General features: G+C 36.2%; 1 protein-coding gene and 1 non-coding gene across 2 annotated transcripts in view; one reads left to right on the top strand and one right to left on the bottom strand.

Annotated features, from left to right (window-relative positions):
* The first annotated feature begins 4208 nt into the window (after window positions 1–4208).
* The window catches only part of LOC138694383 (uncharacterized), a 226229-nt gene continuing 212399 nt past the window's right edge, over window positions 4209–18038 (top strand). Inside the window, exon 1 of the mRNA XM_069818069.1 lies at window positions 4209–4511. Within this exon, the coding sequence (XP_069674170.1) occupies window positions 4353–4511 (159 nt within the window). The 5' untranslated portion in view covers window positions 4209–4352. The remainder of the gene's footprint in view (window positions 4512–18038) is intronic.
* On the bottom strand, window positions 17765–17838 carry TRNAT-AGU (transfer RNA threonine (anticodon AGU)). The gene has a single exon. It is a non-coding gene; the product is annotated as a tRNA-Thr (tRNA).

The following is an 18038-nucleotide window of genomic DNA, read 5'->3' as shown; positions in this document are numbered from 1 at the left end:
CACTGCAATATCACGATTTCGCTGTCGTTGGAAGGTCTCAGCGGAAAAAACTGCAAATAACTCGTACAGTAAAGTAAGAGATCACAGTGTTCTCGACCCGCTATTAGTGCCATACGCTCCGTTAGTTAGATCGCTCGATCTCCAATTCCGGTGAGGTAATTGCCGCTAATTGCCTGGACTCAATTGTCCATTACGAACATCAATGACGCTTACTTTCTCTTTAAACTATTTATTACGCGATTGTCGCTACATTCAATCGCCTTACATCCGCAATCGTCTTCAACGGAAGACTGAGACGCCTTGAGAGGCATTTTAAAATGGAAAAACTGCGGCGTGTGTCTATATTGCCCGCGAGTTTACTGCTTATCGCAGTGAAATCGAATTTATAATAAATAATTTTATTGCGCCGACATTAGAAAGGCAAACGGATTTTGTACGAGGGACAATGCGGATTTGAGTTTAGGCGATTTCAGTCCCCTTTTTTTGTGCGTACGTAGACAAGATTTCGTTTATTGCTCTCCTTTTACTTGTCACTTCACCATTCCTCCGTCCGCTAATAAATATTATAGGCAGGTGTCCAATATCCTGCCAGAATACATTAAGTAGCCTACATAATTATTTACAAAATGTTGGAAAATAGACTTAGGCTATCGAAAACACATTGGCAAAATGAGCAAAAAGTTAATACATAATTTACAGCCATCGAGGTTTTGCGTCCGTACAGGATGAGACTATCGAAATCATAATAGTAATAATAATAATAATAATAATAATAATAATAATAATAATAATAATAATAATAATAAAACCGCTTTCTGGTTATTGATCTGTCTTACGCTAAACTGTAGTCTAATACAGGAAAAGGACACACATCCAATAGACTACTTATGGAACGGAGATAGGCCTATGTGTTTGTTCACTTCCCAACTAAGAATCGAACCCTCATTCTCTACATTAGTAGCTTGAAATACTACGACTTGAGTTCAATAATAATAATAATAATAATAATAATAATAATAATAATAATAATAATAATAATAATAATAATAAGGGACTGGCATTTCCTTCGTCAAATCGATTGGATTCGATCCTTATGTATAAGGGAGATATATTCCCAAGAAATGGGTTCATATTCTTTGTTTTGTTTTCCTTTTTTCTATTTTATCTTCAGTGTTGGTCTTGTCTCATGCTGAACGCATGATCAGACATTCCGAATGTGTAGTGTTAGTTCAAACTGAAGGAAGAGCCCAATCATTGAAATGAGGAGAACATCATGATAATAATAATAATAATAATAATAATAGTAATAATAATAATAATAATTTTGCATCCGACTATAAAATCGGAGAAGTCTGGTTTGGATCCTGATATGAGAATTTATCTTCATTCCAGAGAAGCTGGGTATGACTTTTTTGTCTCATATTTATTGTATTTTGCCTTAAGTGATAGCCATATTAATTATGGTAACCAATAGCCATGCAGTCCAGCAACGTTTGTTTGTAATAATTCAGAATCATAATGGCAATGAAATGGGCCAAAGGACGTAATTCTTGAAGACTAATTATGATAAAGATAGTAAAAATAATAATAATAATAATAATAATAATAATAATAATAATAATAAATCTTATGTTCTCCAAATTAGGCCTGTGGGTATTCCACCGCGTCCTGAAACTTGACATCTCCAACGTTTCGGAACTACATACAGGTTCCATCATCGGGGCTGATAGCTAACATCAGAGGGGTCGCTTACACTGTTGAGCTCGTTATGCTGGCCTAATCTGGACGACTGAGCCCAACAGAGTACGCGATCTCTCTGGACTTACAAAGTTATCTGTCTTGATGATGGAACCTTTATGTAGTTCTGGAAGGTTGAAAATGTCAAGTTCTAGAACACGGTCGAATACCAACAAGCGTAATTGCGAAAGTCTAAAAGTGCATATAATATCATATTTTGTTGCTCCCTTTGGAACATAGGACTTATATGAAGTTATCTTATGTATTCGTGTCTCTTGCCACCCTTTTCATCTTTTCTCCTAGGTTTTCCCAATCTCCTAAACTCTTTCTCTATAGTTTCTTTCCAAATCTTGCGCGTTTCCGGGCAAACTGTGGATTTCACCTTAGCGCTGCTTTTCTATGGTTCCTACAAGCTTTCTCACAGTAGGCCAATGTCCAATCCACCATCATCTCTTATTATAATTTGGGTTGCTATAGGATTTTTGTTTCTTAACTTCTCATAAGTGCTTGTTTGATGTATTTTTAGGATTTCAACCACAGAATCTGGCGCAAATAACTGTTAATGAAGACTTGTAGTTGTTTAGCATTTATAATTTTTATTGAACAATACTATTTTTTATTTTCTGTATTCCTTTACAGAGATACATTCCCAAAACAATTACCTTTCATGTAAAAAGAATCCTTGAATTTGATTTAATATTTTTAAAATTAGAATGATATTTTAGAAACACTTGTCAGTTGTGCCATTTAGGCAACTCCTTTCAAAATAGCACCTGCGGTTTCTTAAATCGCACTTCTTTATCTGCAGAGAAAAGGATGAAGGAAAGCTTTTAATTGAACATATTGAATAGTATTTAATATGAATAATGTAATAAAAGCGAATTACAAGTTTATTGAAATTAATGAAAGAGAGTAACGCATCTTCAAATGAAATTGAAAAAAAACAGAGCATAAATTAGCTAACATTTAAACTTCCTGAATGCGTTTTTTATTGTTACACATTTGCCATGTGCTTCACCAGGCAGTTCAGACTGTAAACTGTGTCACCTTTTCTCCACGGTTATCTCGAAGCCACCTAAGAAATGCTTCATGATATAGCTGTCGGAAATGGTTTGAAGATATAAAGATCTAAAGGCTGGGCCTATGAGTATTATGACGAGGAAGCTGAAACATGAGCACACCATTTTCCCCGAGATAATCTAACTTATATATTTTTGGAATGGGTCGTATAGATGGAAATACAGAAGTAGCACTTTTTTCTATGGCAGGTTTGAGTGGCAAATCAAATGTTTGACTATTCGACAAATACGAGTAATTCACTGTTGATGTAACCTGACTCAGCGCAAACAACTAACGATCCTGGAGGAGCACCAGCTGATAATGTAGGGTGCACTGTTTGACGTTTAAAAATTATCATAGGCGGTACAAAATACCTGGGGCGCTTGTACAACACACATTTGGTGTATTAACGCCCTTCTCACTACTTGATATTGGACCCATCTAATGCATTCCTCGTTCAGCTAAAATTTTTGGGGACTTTTTTTGTACGGCTAGAATTGCTACAGTTGCTCATATCGCACCGGTGCGAATTAGGCACCTATAGAGTGCTGTGAATTGAGAAACTACGTCATAAGTTATTATTTCCTTCATTCTAGCCTATAATCACCACATGTTCGAAAATCCTACTAAGTTAAATATTCTTTAATATTTCTTTAAACCAATAACATCTTAAGATTATGGATTCCTTTGCATGCAAATCCGTTATTTAGTTACATAATGTTAGCTAAATATACATCCACCTGAGCGATTATATTAGATACACTATCACCACGCTGCTGACACAAAGAAGTGGCAGAAATCAAGTGACATGGTGGAAGTTCATATGGAGATTGTAACAATACCACTAGATGCTACACTACTGCAGTAACTTGTTTTAAACTAGCAGTGGTGCCATTTAGGAAGCGTTGCGATTTATGCTACTCTACCCTATTATTCTCGCTCGTCCTCCATGTGTCAGAGACATACAAAATAATAATAATAATAATAATAATAATAATAATAATAATAATAATAATAATAATAATAATAATAATGTGATGAGCTAGTTTCTTCAGTTGTGACTTGGAACCGGGGCTTTTGTTCTTGGTTTCCTCGACACATGGAAGGAGCAGACAGGCACGGTTCTGCCATCCGTGTTTCTCTCTCTGAAGCCACTGATCTACCTGTCGCCATGCCGAAGAAAGGGAGAGCGGAGCACCAGGACCACATCGACGACGAGGCTTAATAGACATGGAACGCAAGCTCCGCTTCTTCAGTTGCAGTTCAGACCTGGACCAAGAAACATGCACCACTACCAAGGAGTGCAGCCGCCTGACACCGCCCGCTGGATCGTGTGCCGCACGCTCTCCTAGTCACAATGAACAGTGTGCCAGTTAGCAGTTGTTTGTAGCGTTCAACTGTTCGCAACTTAAACCTAGGCTACTACAATTTCGTAGTAATATTTTTATCAGATTTATTAACTGAACTGAATAAAATCTCTTTAATTGTCAGAGATTCTGGTATTTTGTGACTTTATTTAAATATATTTAGAAGAACAATAGTGCTTTGTTAAAAACATGAAGTGTAAATGTGGTGCAAAGGGCCGTGGCAACGGCTGTAGTCATGTATGGACCATGGTGGTACTGCTGCAAATTATCTGTGTAATGCAGGTTGCTTCGGAAGGCGCAACCGCCCCGGCAGATACTGTTGCAGAAGAATACTCGCACTTCCCACAGGTTCGTTTCATTCAGAGCAATTTGTCATATATTTGTAATTTTATGCATGATTAACTCATAAGAAATAAATTCTGAAGTTCTGATAATATTGGATGCATGTGTTCGGTTGGTAGTCATTTTAATACATAAATTATGTTTCAATTTGTAACACGCCGTAGCTGCGTATTCTAAAGCTACGGTTTATTTACGGCGATCATCCCCGGACGCACAACGCTGACGATTATAAACGCTGGCGATGATCGTCAGGAAGTGGTTTCTTTATCAGCGTACATCGCTGTCAATTCTCAATTGTTTTGTTGCCATAACTCGATTCAATATTTCTACATGACCTTCTCTAAATATCGATTATTATTGAACATGTATGCGGCGATGTGCGTCCTGAATTTGTTTCAAAAGCAACCTCCAGCGATCTGCGTCGCGTCCAGCGATCTACGTTGGCGATCTTCGCTGTAAAGAAACCGTGCGCATTCATTTTAACTACTAGCAACTCCAGGCGACAATCGCCAGCGATGTGAGTCCGGCGATGATCGCCGTAAACAAACCGCAGTTTAAGGGCCATGCCTTGGACTAGCGCAGGGATGTCAAAGCGCCTATATTACGTGCTCATACTACAAGCAATACAAATCCAACAAGGTTCACATTTTAGCAAGACAAAGTACAAACATCGCTCTTAAGGAAATGTGCGGGTGCTTGAGAGCACGCAGTGTAGGAGCTTTGACATCCCTGGAGTAGCGTAACAGAATGAGCGCTGGTTCGAGTCTTTAGAGGGAAGAAAGCTTCTCACGAAATTTCAGCCACTGTATGAGACCAGTGTTTACTCAACATTTTTATGAGTTTGGGGAGCTACAATGAGTAGCGAAATCCGGTTTCGCATGCCAGCTATAACGTCTCCTTCGTACCCGTTGGTGATCGTTCATCTCCGGTGAGGCATGTAGACGTGACGCCAGCAATACGCCATGGCCCTCCATGGGTTGTTGCGCCACGAATTAGGAATTTTCAATCTATTTGAAAATAGATTGAATTCGCGACATAGTACGTCTTAATTAAAGCAATTAGTTTCACTGCACAGACAAGAAATAGTTTAGACCTTAACTAACACAATTTATACCAGGTGGCCCGGATTCGATTCCCGGTTGGGGCAAGTTACCTGGTTGAGGTTTTTTCCGAGGTTTTCCCTCAACCCAAATATGAGCAAATGCTGGGATAACTTTAGGTGCTGAACCCCGGATTCATTTCACCGGCATTATCATCTTCATCTCATTCAGATGTCGATAAAGAGTTGTAAAATAACCTACTAAAATAAAAATTAAAAAACATAATTTATATGGCTAAGAAGAATGCAGAAAAGAATTAGGCTACCGTTACATTTGGCAAAAGTTATTTGTAGATGAGAAGAGATCTGAATTAAACTTCTTACATTGCTAACAAATAATAAAAAAACAGGACATTTCTGAGGTTGGATTCATCTTCCTCTTCAGGTGAAAAGATGGAGAAAAAATAAATCTGTTCTTTAAGATCGTATATCTCACTGTGTCATGCTGATTCAGTTGATTACATCGAACTTCAAGCATTTTAGCGGTTTCTTGCTTCAAAGAACATTCACTTTCGAGATGCCATAGAGTTGTAAGATCATACCTTGACATAATTCCCCATAACTTGTTGCACTGATTATATGTAAAACGAACGTAAATTATGACAAAATGAATAGCAGAAGGAATGGAAGTAATACCGACACTTCAAAAGATTCGCCAAGATTTTGTCTCGGATCATCTGTTCGATTAACCGTGTGTTCTTACAACATTATAAACACATAAGTTCCATCATCATCATCATCATCATCATCATCATCATCATCATCATCATCACCACCATCATCATCATCGTCGTCGTCGTCAAGGTGGTCCATTTCGATTATATAAAGATAAAGACAACCTATTACAGACCAAATCAGCCCAAAAGGTTGCGGGAGGTTAATGCTCCCACTTTTGCAGACAATCGGCGTTAAAGACAGTAGGGATATCAGTCCTACATGCCCGCTATCTTTACTCTCAAGGAAATTCCCCTCTTACCCATTTCTATTAGAGACTAAGTAAACTTCAGGGCCATAGTGTGGCTGGAAGGATCAGATCAATGGAAAATCCATGTTCTCAACGAGTATCGAACCAGTGACTTTCCAGCTTTGCAGCGTTATACCTTAATCTCCTTCTGATTATATAGAGATTTAAAGTAATCTGCCCATCTTCTTCTTGTGCTTTCTACGTCTTCATGCCCAGTAGGTCTGTAGTCCTTCGCCTGTCGGGTTGCTCTGGAATCCAGGCTTAATATGTGATCATATTGTTTGTTTTTTTTTTCTGTCTGCAATCTTCTTTCCAACGTTGAAGATTCTTGTCTGATGGTATTATTATATATTTTATCTATAACGTGTATTCATCAGTATTTCTTTAAAAAATTAACCTCAACTCTTTCTAGTTTCCTCTTGTCATTTTTGTTAAGTGCCCAGTTCTCAAAACCATGCATCAAAATCAGGAATCACTTTATGAAATTGTAATCGAGCGCATTTTCTTGTTTTATTCTTTGAGATTCGTTGTATGGTTATAGGCACGTGTTGAAATTTGTATAGTTTGTTTTGTAAATCATCACCACAATCAAGTTTTTCAACATTTTCACTTGTTCAATAATTCATTTATACTTATTTTTTTTAGATCTTACTGAATATTTTATATTAAATGCCACTAGATTTCTTTACGGTTAAATTTTTGCTTCTCTGTACTACACACTAAAAAGGGTTCTCTATAATACCAACATCAGACTATCATCTCATCGTCTTTCGAAAAAAGAAAGATGAAAAAATGGGCCTACATTAAGTAAATAAGTAATTACCAAATCTGCTGGAAAATATTCCCTCTTAGCAGCGCCGCGTAGTAAGTGATATAATGTAGCTACGCCGAGCAGTTGAAATTTTATTTTGAAATGTTGCCGGAATGACTTTTAATGAACCGCCAAAACGTCAGGTAATGTGAAAATTGTCTGTTCAGAGCATAAGCAGGCCTATGTAATTATTTTATGGAGGTAATATTGCAGTAGTCTATGTGACAGCGAGTATGGCATGGGTTGCATGTGGAGGCTAGGACAACTCACAAGCACTTAGGCCACTGTAGGCACCAATTTTTTCCTGGAGCCCTATTATTCAGGGACAGGGTTCCTATATGTGTCATAATTCTACGACACGTGACTTCCCAGCTTTACCTTCTCCCTCCCCCTCTTCATGTGGTAGCTATTACGTTACGCCAATTTTCGGCTTTCTCTTCAAAATTCCTTCAGTGGAACGGCGAAACTCGTAGTGGGACAAGTGGCTAACAGGCTTCGAGATCACATTTTCAGTTTTACTCAGCTCCAAATTGTCTTGGAAGGACGTGTTTTTGGTTACCTTTTAAATGTTTCCCTTCCCATTCATTCATTCATAAAATCAAATTTTGTATTGGTGTTACAGAGAATGTCTTTTATATGTAATCTAAGGAACTAAAGTTATCCTCTTACTAGGATACATATTAAGTAATTTGATTTGTATTTTAAATTACACTTCAAGAAAATAAACAACAATAGGCTATCGTTTGCAACATGATAAATGTATTATCCTGCCCATGGTTTTTCTGTGGTTTCTTTCGGACGCTAAGACAAATGTTGGCATGCAATCTAAAAGAAATGGACCATGAATTTTAATCTCTTCCCCCCAAAGTCTTCCACCTTTCTTTTGTAAGCATATTTTTCTAAATCATTGACGTTCACGTTCTTCATTGCAATCATTCTTCTCGGAAATTGTTTCGTCATCAAATCTGATGTCAACCGAGCGGTACAATCTCTTCAGGAGCTTGCGTATGCTCACATTGTTGATAGGGGGGACATTATAAAATTAAATATATTGCAAATTGTAAACACTACTGTTATAGGCTACATTCAGAATGCGACTGCTCTACGAATGCTTAACATAATACAGTATGGCCAAAAAAAACCTAAAAAAAAAAAAATTTTGTCTCTTCTAATAGAACGTAAATTTTTAACAGGAAATAACGGCTTCAGCAGTTGAGTACCTAGTTCCAATAAGTGCACTTATTGTTTAATTAACATGGGGGCATGAGCTAATTACTCTGCTTTCCATTATAATTCACTTTGGCTCCACTCCTTCTTTGTTTGTTTGTTTGATGGTAAAGGGAATGAATTATTATGGAACGGATGAAACGTAGTATAATGAGAAGGCATGTGTTACCTTCGTGACGTTTTCTATTACGGGTATGAATGCAGATTTCATGCGTTGTTAATGCTACAGATTCAAGGCAGCAACCTTTCCATTTCTTCTGCGATCTGTACTAGTAGTATGTGAATGAATTATTTAAGTTATTTACCGTCAAAACTCAACGCAGGCGAGAAATGACAGGTAAATTTTGTCTGGAGCCATGTGTCAGGATCAGCATTCTTCTACGTGTCTAACACAGTCATTATTATTATTATTATTATTATTATTATTATTATTATTATTATTATTATTATTATTATTATTATTATTATTATTATTATTATTATCATCATCGTCATCATCATCATCATCATCGGTGACGAACGTCAGACCAAGTGGCCGCTTTAGACGAAAAAATAAACACTTAATCGTTTAAAAAAATTCTGAGATTTTCCTAATCTGTGGAGAACTTGGGGAGGCCGAGACGCAGGTGGGCGGATAATATTAAAATGGATTTGAGGGAGGTGGGATATGATGATAGAGACTGGATTAATCTTGCACAGGATAGGGACCGATAGCGGGCTTATGTGAGGGCGGCAATGAACCTGTGGGTTCCTTAAAAGCCATTTGTAAGAAAGTAAGTGGAGAACTTAATAATCTTCGGAAATTTTCCCAGTCTTCAAAAATTTTTCTATTTCACAGAGGTCATACTTGTCCTTGGACGAAAGTTCAAATTGTATATTTTGCATTATAATTCGTCATCCTAACTTCTCTGCTTCTCTAGGCGCTAGAACTATATTCATTCCAGAGGAGTTCTGGCCTTCTCAACAATGAGCCTCCCCTTTCTCCTATTCTGTATCTGGCATGTAAAGTTTTGGACCTTCATATGCCTTAAATCGTTAATTACTTCATTTTCACTCCTACTTTTCCTTCTTTCTGCTGACCTGGAAGCTATTGGTTTCCATTTGCATTTCCAGCAATTAATATGTCCCTCTTCCTATCCACTGACTAGTAATAGTTTAAATAAATCGAATATTATTTTTTACTTTGCGCTGTATCTTACAGAATGTTTACTTTAACTCTCTTTACCCATTTTTTACTTACACCACTTCTGCTCTGAACGGCTCAAGTTCCAATACATGTGTTTCAAGATGTTACATTATTTCGGATTCACGGCAAGATGAGAACGGACCAAGATACCGGACTCGATTGTTAAAAAAATTACGAAGAACATCGTGATAATAATCATTACATACGCCATAGGAATTCTATGAAATTATCCTGGGAAGGACGATAATATGGCACGGTAGTTTTTCGTTGTTACTGCATCAATGATGATAAGAGGATTGTGAATTATGAATACTTTATAAATGATGACAGGGGAGTTGTGACAACCTCGTGAAAACATCCCGGCACTTCGATCTAAATTCCACTTCGACTGAACTTTCATCACCAGCAAGGAATGTCGATGTTCCAACCACTGAACTAAAGGTGCGTCGTCGACGACGAAGACGACGACGACGACGATGATGATGATGATGATGATGATGATGATGATGATGATGATGATGATGATGATGATGGTATGTTGATAATACTGATATGATGTTATTGTGGCATGATAATGGTATGATGATGTTGGTGATACGGTCATAATGATGGCATGATGGTGACGAATCACACCAAGTAGGAGTGGGAACATAGTTCCATTAGGATACTGTCCCCGTCCCATTTGTGGCAACGCTGCATTTCACTTCTAGTTACAACTGCTAGAGGTAGAAGCACTCTCATTTATTGAACTAAGGAAGAAGATTAAGGAACCTGTTACTAGGTTACAAGCATGGAATGAGACAGCTGAGATGCACATGAATATACCCGTCCGTGACCTCGAAACCCAGTCGTTTCCGCACGCTTTAACGTGATAGACCTCCATCCAGTTACTTTGTTACGGTCTGTTGATCTACTGTTAACTAAACAAGGCATATTATCTTAATTTGTAATACACTCGTTTATCATTTTGAATCAGTGCACAATTAACGTTATCGTAGGCTAGGAGTTTTGTGATACTATTTAGCCTGCATACAGTATGTAAGATATTTTAAAATTGTTCGGAACGAGAATGGTTTCCGGAATTCATAACAAATTAGAGGAAATAGGTTAATTCCTTGGTATTTGAGGTTATCTGTAACGTTATTAAATTCATTAATAATTTCTACACAGGAATAACGATTTCTCTTATTGTTAATATTAGAATTGGCAGTTAGGTCATCTTTTTTGTTTTCAATTTTCCGGTTTATTTATTTTAATAAATATATTCTACAAAAATATAAAGTGAAACACGAACTTTCCCATTTGTCAATCAGGAGTTTAAATGACTGGCAAAATTGTATATCCAAATTTTTAAAATGACTCAAACAAGTTAGCTCTTGCACAATGTAATTAATTTTTAGTACTTACGAGTATTGTTGATATGCATTGTATAGTCTGGCATTTTTTGTTGCATTTGAGCTACAATAATATCCTATAAACAGTAGACAAAACTAATAAGCGCAATTAAAATTGCCACGCTAATTATTATTAATGACAGTTTGTTGAACATAATAGTAAAATTTCAGTTTAAGAAAAATATTCTTGTACGAGATGAAAAATAATATTTTAAAAAATGTACAAAATATTTACCATTATTGTGCTGAAAATTTGCATTTACATGACAAATAATGTTTGCAAAACAAATTATAACTGTAAGACCAATACTTCAAAATTTTCAAATTTTACTTCATTGTACTCTCAATTGAAATTACCGGTATGCATTTCACTATTTCGTCAAGCATGTTTTATATATCTCTGATTTTTCATGGTGAAGAAGATGAAGTTTGTTCCTGTCTCTCTGTCTTTCTCTCTCTCTTTGCGAATTCGTACAATTTGATACGTTCGTTTACGCAATACCTTAAGGCGATGCGCAACTGAAATTTATAAAATCCACAATTTTTTAATCAGAGAGTTTAAATTTTTACTGAATATGTAGTATATCAATATCATAATCACACATTGTAAATTGCAATCTTTTCTCATGAACACTTTAAAAGAAATTAAATTTATTTTCTTTTAATTCTCTTCGTGAAAATACTATTTCTAAAAAATCTATTTTTTTCTTAAAGGCAACACTGCATGTTGTGCAATTCAGAATTAGTAATGCCCTACTCTAATTTATTCATCTATAAAAATATATAATTTCTTCAATGTTCAAATATTAATAAAATATATAATACTGCTTTACGTATAATTTTCTAATAAATAAACTATGCTCTATATAGTCAATCAAATGCTCTACTTCACAACAGATATTAATTAATAAGTGTGTCAAGTGCCATCACTCTAGCTTTGACTACTGGGAAATAAGTTGAATACTTGTCGTTGAAAACGTAGAAAATTTATTTTTTGAGATAATTAAATTTAAAGTTATGGTTACATATAACTCGTGCATTAACACAACTTTTACCAATTATATGAAAGTATACTTATAATTAAGATATCGAGATACAATTTTCAAGAAACCGTGCAATTTTCGCGAAAAAAAGATAAAATTTGTAAAATTTCGACTATTTTCAGTAGCGCATCGCCTTAACATATTGAGCTGCATTTATAATACATTCTTGTTCCATAACGCCTACAAGAATTACCACCTTTAGATCCGAAAAAATACTGCTCATCGCTTTTCAAGTAGAATCTTGTCTTGAACTTCTAACGCAGAACGTTTAAGTAGATATCTACAGTATTCACAACAAATTTCCGTTAACATTTCTGTAATATTACTCTCCACGCATTTTGCTTCTTAGCGAGAGTGCACCTATGCAATCCGTAACATATTATTGCAACTTAGAAGCAGCGGGCCGATGCAACCAGCAACATAGCTTTTAAAGGATCACCATCAATAACAGTCTTGGATTAGACCTCCTGGCCTGTTCCGCTTCCAGAAGAAAGTTGATCTTTCCATCTCTTCCTTGGTATTCCGATGTCTCGTTTTCCATGAGGTGTATAGTTCAATAGTCTCTTGGGTAACCTATTGTTGGGCATTCTTAATACATGTTCATACCAGTTGTTGCGGTAAGATTCTATAGTATCCGTAATGGCGGTGATATTCAATTCTGTTCGGATGTCAGCGTTCCTTTTATGGTCGTAAAGAGTATATTATCCTGCAAGAGGTCTTAGCAATCGCATTTCAGCAGCTTCTATTCTTCGAAGTTGTCCTTTCGTTAATGACCATGCCTCTGATCCATATAATAATGCCGGGACTGCCATAACTTTATAGAATTTCAAAGTTGTTTCTGGTCGAACTTTCTTTAATAGAGTTGATACAAATAAAATAACTCTTTAATAATGTAACATATATAATAATTTAGCTACCGTACAACCATATAACCGCTTAAACGTTCTACACAATTATAAAGATTCTACGAACTCTCTGCCATATTTTCCTTCGGAAATACCTTTCTGATCAGGAGTGAATTCGATTTCCGCTTCAGTTGTTTCTTCTCAAAGTTTTCCAAAATTGTAAGGCGAATGGCATGTAATCATATTGACAAATTGTTACCTCATCTCGCCAAAATATCAACTCGTTATCACCAATTCCATTGCAACTAAATATCCTAATAGATAATACAGTGTCGCTAAATAACAAACTAAAATTATAGCTATCTATATCGTCGTGCTGATCTGCTTGCGACCCTGAATAGCAGTGATCGATGCAAGTCTCGCCTACGTAAAAAAAAAAAAATCTCGTTATACCACCAACAAACCATCTTCTACATATTGATAACGGAAAAATATCTCTGCCTGCGGATTCTTAAACAATTGTGAACTTTCCCGTTCCGTATACCACTTCAAGTCATTTAAACCTACTTACGATTTATAATTCGCAATAAATTGTTCTTGGAGACTTCATAAAAATCTCATTAACCCGTGAGCCGTTAAAGTGCATCTGTGAAAACGATAGTTGCAGACTTGTTTAGACGAAGTAACCTGTTGTCAGTTATTTTTTTTCTTTTGTACTTTGTTCTTTTCACGTTGCAGTTGTCGTTAATAAGATAAAGTCATCTAACGAAGAGAAAGAACAGCGACAGCTGCTTGTACTTACGAGCACCTCGACAAAGGTGAAATCGGCGAGTTATAAACAATGATTAGGCTACAGGCTCGGACTTTAGTAAGAGCAGCCTCCGCCAAATGGCTTCATAACTCGAGAACTCTTAGGAGCGGCTATAAATAATAAATTAATCCTCTTAGTGACATGTGATATTGTGAGAAGCACACTGTAGGAACTGTAAAAACTCTGTTGTTAATTGACAATATTAGTAAGCTTGGTTTAAACAGAGTAATGGGGTAATTCAGAATAAACTCAACAAATAGGTAAATAAATTTACCTACATTGTGTATCAGCTGGCAGAACGCTAGTTCACGACGACTACGGACCCGAGTTCAAATCCCGACGAAAGCGAAGTTGTATTTGTGGTGAACAAAGCCAAGGTTGTAGACGTTTTCTTATTTTCCTGTTTTGTCTCATCATTTCACCAACAACCTTCATTATCGTATCCGTCTCGAAAAACAGGGCATCTACTATGTTTGGGTGACGTCGAATCGGCCGCCCACTACAATAGTGTCCCTTGCAGTTGTCAAAATATTAGTACTTGTAGTGATTTCTCGGCGACTAGTGGATTTCTATAAGCGGGACCGAAGTCTCCCATGTTCTTGCTTGCCTGATGGGGATATAACGATGCACAAGTTCATGATTTTCACTCTGTCGTCAATTGAAAATATGAATAAATTAGATCTATGAGATGCGACATACCATCACCAGAAGTACGGTATAAGGATTTGAAGGCTGTAGAGGATTGCGTAGTGTGGAGGATGGTGGAACCGGGTTATCCGGACAGCACAGTCAACACGTAACTCATTCCATCACAGGTGCACAGGAAGCTTATTTGAGATGGAATGCTTACAGATGTTCTTGTCTCATAAGCGCCTCTATATCTCTGTAATTGGGCACAGAAAATTGAACTCTGCTGGATATGAAAAGGAAACGCAGCAGACTTTTGTAATAATAGTAATAATAATAATAATAATAATAATAATAATAATAATAATAATAATAATAATAATAAAATTAAGTCTAATGCCGAAAAAATATAATGCAAAAAAATTGTAAATATACAAAATTCCAGCACTCTCCTGAAAGAGAGTGACCTCGTGCTCAGGAGAGAATTCGAAGAAACGGTTTTCATTTGTTCACCGAAACGGACAATCAGGCAGAATATTAATTAAGGATGATAATTATCGGAGAGAAAAATAAGAACTTCTTCTTATCTCTCTCTTTTGCCTCTCCAATTTTACCGAATTACAAGTCTATGTTGTGTAGTGAAGAGAAGATATGTTCTGTGAATCAACACCTGACAAACTGTGCCTATCCTAAATGTGGGGTTAGCACGACTCAGGGCCACCGCAGAGAAATCGTAGAACAATCACAAGACAACGGAAAAATACACAGTCTCGTAGACGAAAAATAAGTTTCTTCTATTGCCCACTCCAAGACCCCTTGGTTGGAACGCGGGTACGTTAACTTAGATCTACCGCGCCGGACGATTGTTGAAACAAAATACAGTATAAACAATTATAAATCAAATTACTGAGCGAAACAAAACCGAGTAGGCCTAAAATTAAAGATATAAAATAAAATTGCATTCAAAATGCTTTACTACAATAATTTGTCTCTAATTAAATGCTACTAATCTGAATATTATTGACGTCACAAATAGAATATACATTTTCTTATTATATTTTTCATGCGTGGGGTACGTGATAGCTTCGCGCTGCAAGCCGAAAGATCGCAGGTTCGATTCCCGAGTGGATCATGGATATTTCTATTGATTCAATCTTTCCAGCCGCACTATGGCTCTGGGGTCCACTCAGCCTCCAACAAAAACGAGTACCAGGGGCATTTCCTTGGGTGTAAAGGCGGCGGCCATATAGGACTGACATCCCTACTGCCATTAACTTGCCGATTGTCTGTAAAGGTAGAAGCCTTAACTGGGTCGATTTGGTCTGTCATGGTGTTGTCTTGACCTTTTATGTTTTATACATATTGTAATAAAAATGTCTTTTAACGTGTGGCGAAAAATACTATTTGCACTTTATTTTCTTCAGTTTTTATTCAAAATTCACGCATAAAAATAATTTATTGTACCCGTGAAAGAAGATGAACTTTCGTTTTGTGGATTGCACACAAAATATTTACAGTTTAATTAGATATATGCCATTAATTTTGCAAAACCCAAGTTCACAGCAGTTCGCATTTGTAATTATTTCATATATTATTTTTCTAATATGAAAATAGACATTTGAAAGTGATACGTCAATATATAGGCTATTAGTAGTTTATAAAGTAATTTTAACCATATTCTCTCCTTTTTTTTAAAATTAAATAATACTTAAAACCAAACAAATATAATAATAATTGATTCTGAAATTTACCCAGGCATAAAAAGGAGAGTTTAAAACTAATGACCATTATTCATTTAAGAAGGGGAGACCCATGCTCATCGGCGTCATCATCATTGCCGAGTGTAATAAAAACTTGCTCTGATATCACAACCAACACTATAAATATTTCTACAGGGAAAAATAGTTTCTCTGGAGAAACGTATTTTTTATTTTCACACTAGTTATAACTTTTCTTTTGCTAGTTTATTCTACTTAATAAAAATAATCACAAGAGAATCGTTTGATTTAATTAGAGTAAGCCGGCATTGTGTGCTGCTGATTTTGAATAAACACACTGATAAGGAGATTTATCCTTCGAAGAGGTGGAAAAAATCAAATGTCTTGGAGCAACAGCAACAAATATAAATGACACTCGGGAGGAAATTAAATGCAGAATAAGTATGGGAGATTCCTGTTATTAATCGGCTGAGAAAGTTTTGTCATCTAGTCTGCTGTCAAAAAATCTTAAAGTTCGAATTTATAAAACAGTTACATTACCGGTTGTTCTGAAAGGTTGTGAAATTTGGACTCTCACTTTGAAAGAGGAACAGAGATTAAGGGTGTTTGAGAATAAGGTTTTTAGAAAAATATTTCGGGTTAAGAGAGGTGAAGTTACAGGGGAATGGAGAAAGTTACACAACGCAGAACTGCACGCATTGTATTCTTCACCTGACATAATTAGGAACATTAAATCCAGACGTTTGAGATGAGCAGGGCATGTAGCATGTATGGGCGAATCCAGAAATGCATATAGAATGTTGGGAAGCCGGAGGAAAAAAAAACCTTTGGGGAGGCCGAGACGTAGATGGGAGGATAATATTAAAATGGATTTGAGGGATGTGGGGTATGGTGATAGAGGTTGGATTAATCTTGCTCAGGATAGCGACCGATGGCGGGCTTATGTGAGGGCGGCAATGAACCTGCTAGTTCCTTAAAAAGCCATAATTAAGTAAGTTAGTAAGTAAGTAAGTACGTCTTCTAACATTATTTTCGTATGTATCATTTTTCACATGAATTGGCTGGTGGATATATAATATGAATGCAATCCGTTCAGTAGTTTATGAGAAATCTCTCTACACGGACCACCAACAGATAGCTCGGATATCCAAAACCATTTTTTCGATAACATGGACACTGAAAACATGTTTTTACTTGAACACATAATTTTACAGAACCTTACGGTTTTTCTTCTAGCTTCATGTAATGAGAAAGTAAAAGATTGACAAAGAGCATTCCTAAGTTCTGATTGATTCTTGACTCAAGTATCCATAACGAGAACTTTATTTACAAGAAAAATAATATTTTAATCCTCGTAGAATTATATTATTTATGTATTAGTCATAATGTAATGCAAAAATACCTTCTACATTGCACTCTCATTTAAACAAGTCATAAAATTTCATTTCCTAAAACAATAATAACAGTCGTCTTAAGGTACTTTCAGTGCTGTTGTGTGATAATAATGTATTAAAAAAGCAACTTCTGTCGCACAAGGCACCGGAGGGATTCGAACCCTCGATCTCCTGTTTACTAGACAGGCGCTTTAACCAACTAAGCCACGGCGCCAGTTGCGTTCTGTTGTTACTACTGCATGTGGCCAGCGAAAACCATTACGTTAAAATGACCTTTAAAATATGGTAAATAAAAGGTAGTCGATTCCTGACGGTCTTGTCTCATAACTATTATTCTTTTCGTCTTTATTTAGTATTATTCTACAACATAGTGGAATCGTTGCTAGCAAGAAATGAAATAGTTTTTCATCATTA

Source organism: Periplaneta americana, chromosome 2, assembly GCF_040183065.1.
Source record: "Periplaneta americana isolate PAMFEO1 chromosome 2, P.americana_PAMFEO1_priV1, whole genome shotgun sequence".
In the NCBI taxonomy this organism is placed as follows: domain Eukaryota; kingdom Metazoa; phylum Arthropoda; class Insecta; order Blattodea; family Blattidae; genus Periplaneta; species Periplaneta americana.
Note: the sequence above shows the minus strand (reverse complement) of the source record. Positions and strands in the feature narration are given on the sequence as shown.